The sequence below is a fragment of the Branchiostoma belcheri genome, unplaced genomic scaffold, assembly GCF_001625305.1.
Source record: "Branchiostoma belcheri isolate BF01 breed outbred unplaced genomic scaffold, Haploidv18h27 scaffold8, whole genome shotgun sequence".
Lineage (NCBI taxonomy): Eukaryota > Metazoa > Chordata > Leptocardii > Amphioxiformes > Branchiostomatidae > Branchiostoma > Branchiostoma belcheri.
Genome location: NW_017804464.1, coordinates 1,034,303 through 1,037,090, shown reverse-complemented (window position 1 = coordinate 1,037,090; position 2,788 = coordinate 1,034,303). Strand labels below are relative to the sequence as shown.

General features: G+C 48.2%; 1 protein-coding gene across 1 annotated transcript; it reads right to left on the bottom strand.

Annotated features, from left to right (window-relative positions):
• Window positions 1-2,788, bottom strand: LOC109486311 (doublesex and mab-3 related transcription factor 3, truncated-like). The gene is made up of 2 exons (XM_019790119.1): window positions 1,922-2,788; window positions 1-1,436 (listed from the first exon to the last, which is right to left on the bottom strand). The coding sequence occupies exons 1-2, from the start codon at window positions 2,256-2,258 to the stop codon at window positions 652-654; spliced, it is 1,122 nt and encodes a 373-aa protein (XP_019645678.1). The 5' UTR covers window positions 2,259-2,788; the 3' UTR covers window positions 1-651.

Sequence of the window (2,788 nt, the reverse complement as noted above, 5' to 3'; positions counted from 1 at the left end):
TTTCAACATTTGTCACATTTTAATATCACTCTTGACAAATTCTAGCTTCTTAAACAGTTTTTTCTTGGAATAAAAGAAAACAACAGAAATACCACGTTGGAATCATCTCTTAACTACAGGTACATAGGTTTTTATCATTTGGAGAACGATTCAAATTATATTCTGCAACCATTAAACATCTTTATAACAATCAACATGATTGAAAAGAACGGAAAATGAAACAGATTAGCGTGTTACTGCCGATAAATGCGAAATAAAGACTTAAGACAAAGACGACAAAGATATTTAAGCACATACATGTAATAGGGTCAATGGCCATGTTGTTTCGTGCAAGGGTACTGAGAAGACATTAAGACTTGCATAGCAGGTCAACAATCAAAATTGCAAACACTGCACCAGAGATCTGACAAGTTAAGGTAAAACTTAAAGAGGAATCTGACGGGTGATGGCCACATCAGTGGGCACCATTGCCGAACACAAGTCCAAAATTGTCAAAACACATCCATTACTTCAACCGAGTGTCAATCATATCAAGTAACAATCTTTGGAAAGTCAAAGAATCACTTAAGAAAGATTAAAAATGTCCGTTGAAGTATCTCATTCCTGGAATACTTTATTTACAGTGTAGTGTAGTTACCGTCGCAGTCCAGATTATTTGTTGTGGCCGGTATCCTTCTCTTCTTGCGGCTTGTGTGAGGTGAGTGTAGCAGCGGGAGGGGCGCAGGCCGTCCAGGGAAGCCACAGTCTCGCTCCTGCTAACTCAGTCCCGGGGACGGACGGTTTCCCTGCCGGGGACACGAACGGTGCGAGGCCGCCCATGGCCATGGAGAGGGTCTGCGTGTGGTCGGAGGGGAGAGGCCTAGACGTGCCGTCTAGCACGGGCACACGGCCGGGGGGAAAGAGGTTGTACGGTCGACCCAGAAGTGCGTCCACTGAAAACGGAGTTAAGCGGGGTGAGAAGAGGAACTGTGGCGGTTGGTGTGTCGTAAAAGGAGAGAAGGCAGATTTGGTCTCTTCGTGTCCGGCCGTGTTTCCCGGTGGACGGAACGCCGTGCCGCCGCTACTGCCGGGGAGAGACAGCCCTGCCTCGGCAGGTTTGTTAGGGATGCCCGGATAGCTGGCTAGCACCGCTTCGTTGGCATTCAGGAAATGTTCTATGGCTTTGACAAGGTCGCCGTTGCATCCTTGCAACACAAGGTCCAACACACTTCTCTTCTGCAGTGGGAAAATACGCTGTAGGATCTCGATAGGGCTGAGTCTGCCGGGCCGAAAGCCGGCAGAGACTTCTGAACTGTCCGAGCCGAACTTGGCGCTGAAGGCGGTGGTGTCGCCGCTGCCTGGCGAGGCCCTGCGTGCCTGAGTGCCGCTTCTGTCAGGGGACACTTCGTCCTTCTCACTGCAACTGTCGTCTGTGTTGCCGCTGCTCTCTCTGCCATCTGTGGAAAGATAAGACACCTATTGATACCTGCAGCCCCTAATCTTTTGAGCTAAAATATTTTAGACTTATAACTTGTGCGCCAAGAACGTACATCTAAACGTAGCGAAGCACAGTTCGCAGCCACACGGCAGATATGTACTGCACCTCCTTAAATCAAGTTAGTCCTGTCCTGACCGTTTTGTTACGTTTATAATATTTCTTATGTTAAAGATTTAAGATAGTAAACGTTTCAACGCTGTGATGTATTTGTATAATTTTTCGTAGTTTTCGTTTAAGCAATGGTATATTACAAAGATATAACGGTTCTCTGGATTAGGTTAATGTATTGGTTAGTAATCTTTCTTACCATAAAAGATTTAGACCTAGAGAAAATTTGACAGAAGTCAGTCGCCCTTTCCAATGACTGGCACCTTACATTAAGGCACATATATGGATACAGAAGTCGTGACTCTTTCCAATAGCTAGTAGCTATTAGGACCTTACCGTCGTCCCTGTCAGGTCCGTCTGTGTTGTTGGGTTCATCAGGCTGCGAGTCTGGCCAGATCGGGCCCGGCGGCAGGTAGCCCGGGGAGCAGGCCCGTAGGCCCATGGCGATGGCGTCCTCCGCCGCCTGCTGCCTTTTAAGAGCCACTTGTGCGGCCATCACACGCTGTCTCTCCGCGATAAGGTTGCATTTGGGACAGGTGCAGTCCCGGTACCTGCAGTGGCGTTTGTGACCCTTCAGCCAGCTGACGATACCGTGGTTCCGACAGCGGGCACACTTGGGCCGCCTCGTGCCCTTCTCCGTCATGGGGCGCAGCAACAACCCGCTGTTCATCATCACAACACGGGCATACACCACCGTCACCAGTGGCCTAGACTGTTTCCTAATGTCGAATGTATCAGTCTTTACGCCGCTTCTTACCCAGGATTGTGTCAGCCCACCCAGAATGCTACAGCTTCTAGCCAGCTTTGTGTTGAGGCCACAATTGATTGACGAACAGGAGAAAGCTAACCTTACTGGCCTGAAATACGCTCCCTTATTGGACAAAGGATACTCACGCTTGACAGCCAATCTAAATGTTGAGTGACACCAAAGGCCCTAGTCATCAGTACTAAAACAAACTCCCCTCAGTGAGCACACAAACTGTTGGTGCAAGGGGCGGGATTGTAAGGACACGAGTGCTGTGCTAACCTTAGAATTAGAAAGGGAAATCGTCATCAACACTTACTGTCCCCTTCATTTGGGGTGTGGCACACACAAATAGTGAAATCAAGTAAAACATTATGGCAGCTCAAATCATGATCTTCAGTTCGAGGAACGACCCAAGAGAATAAGTGCGATGTATAGCTAGGCACAATTTTTCAACC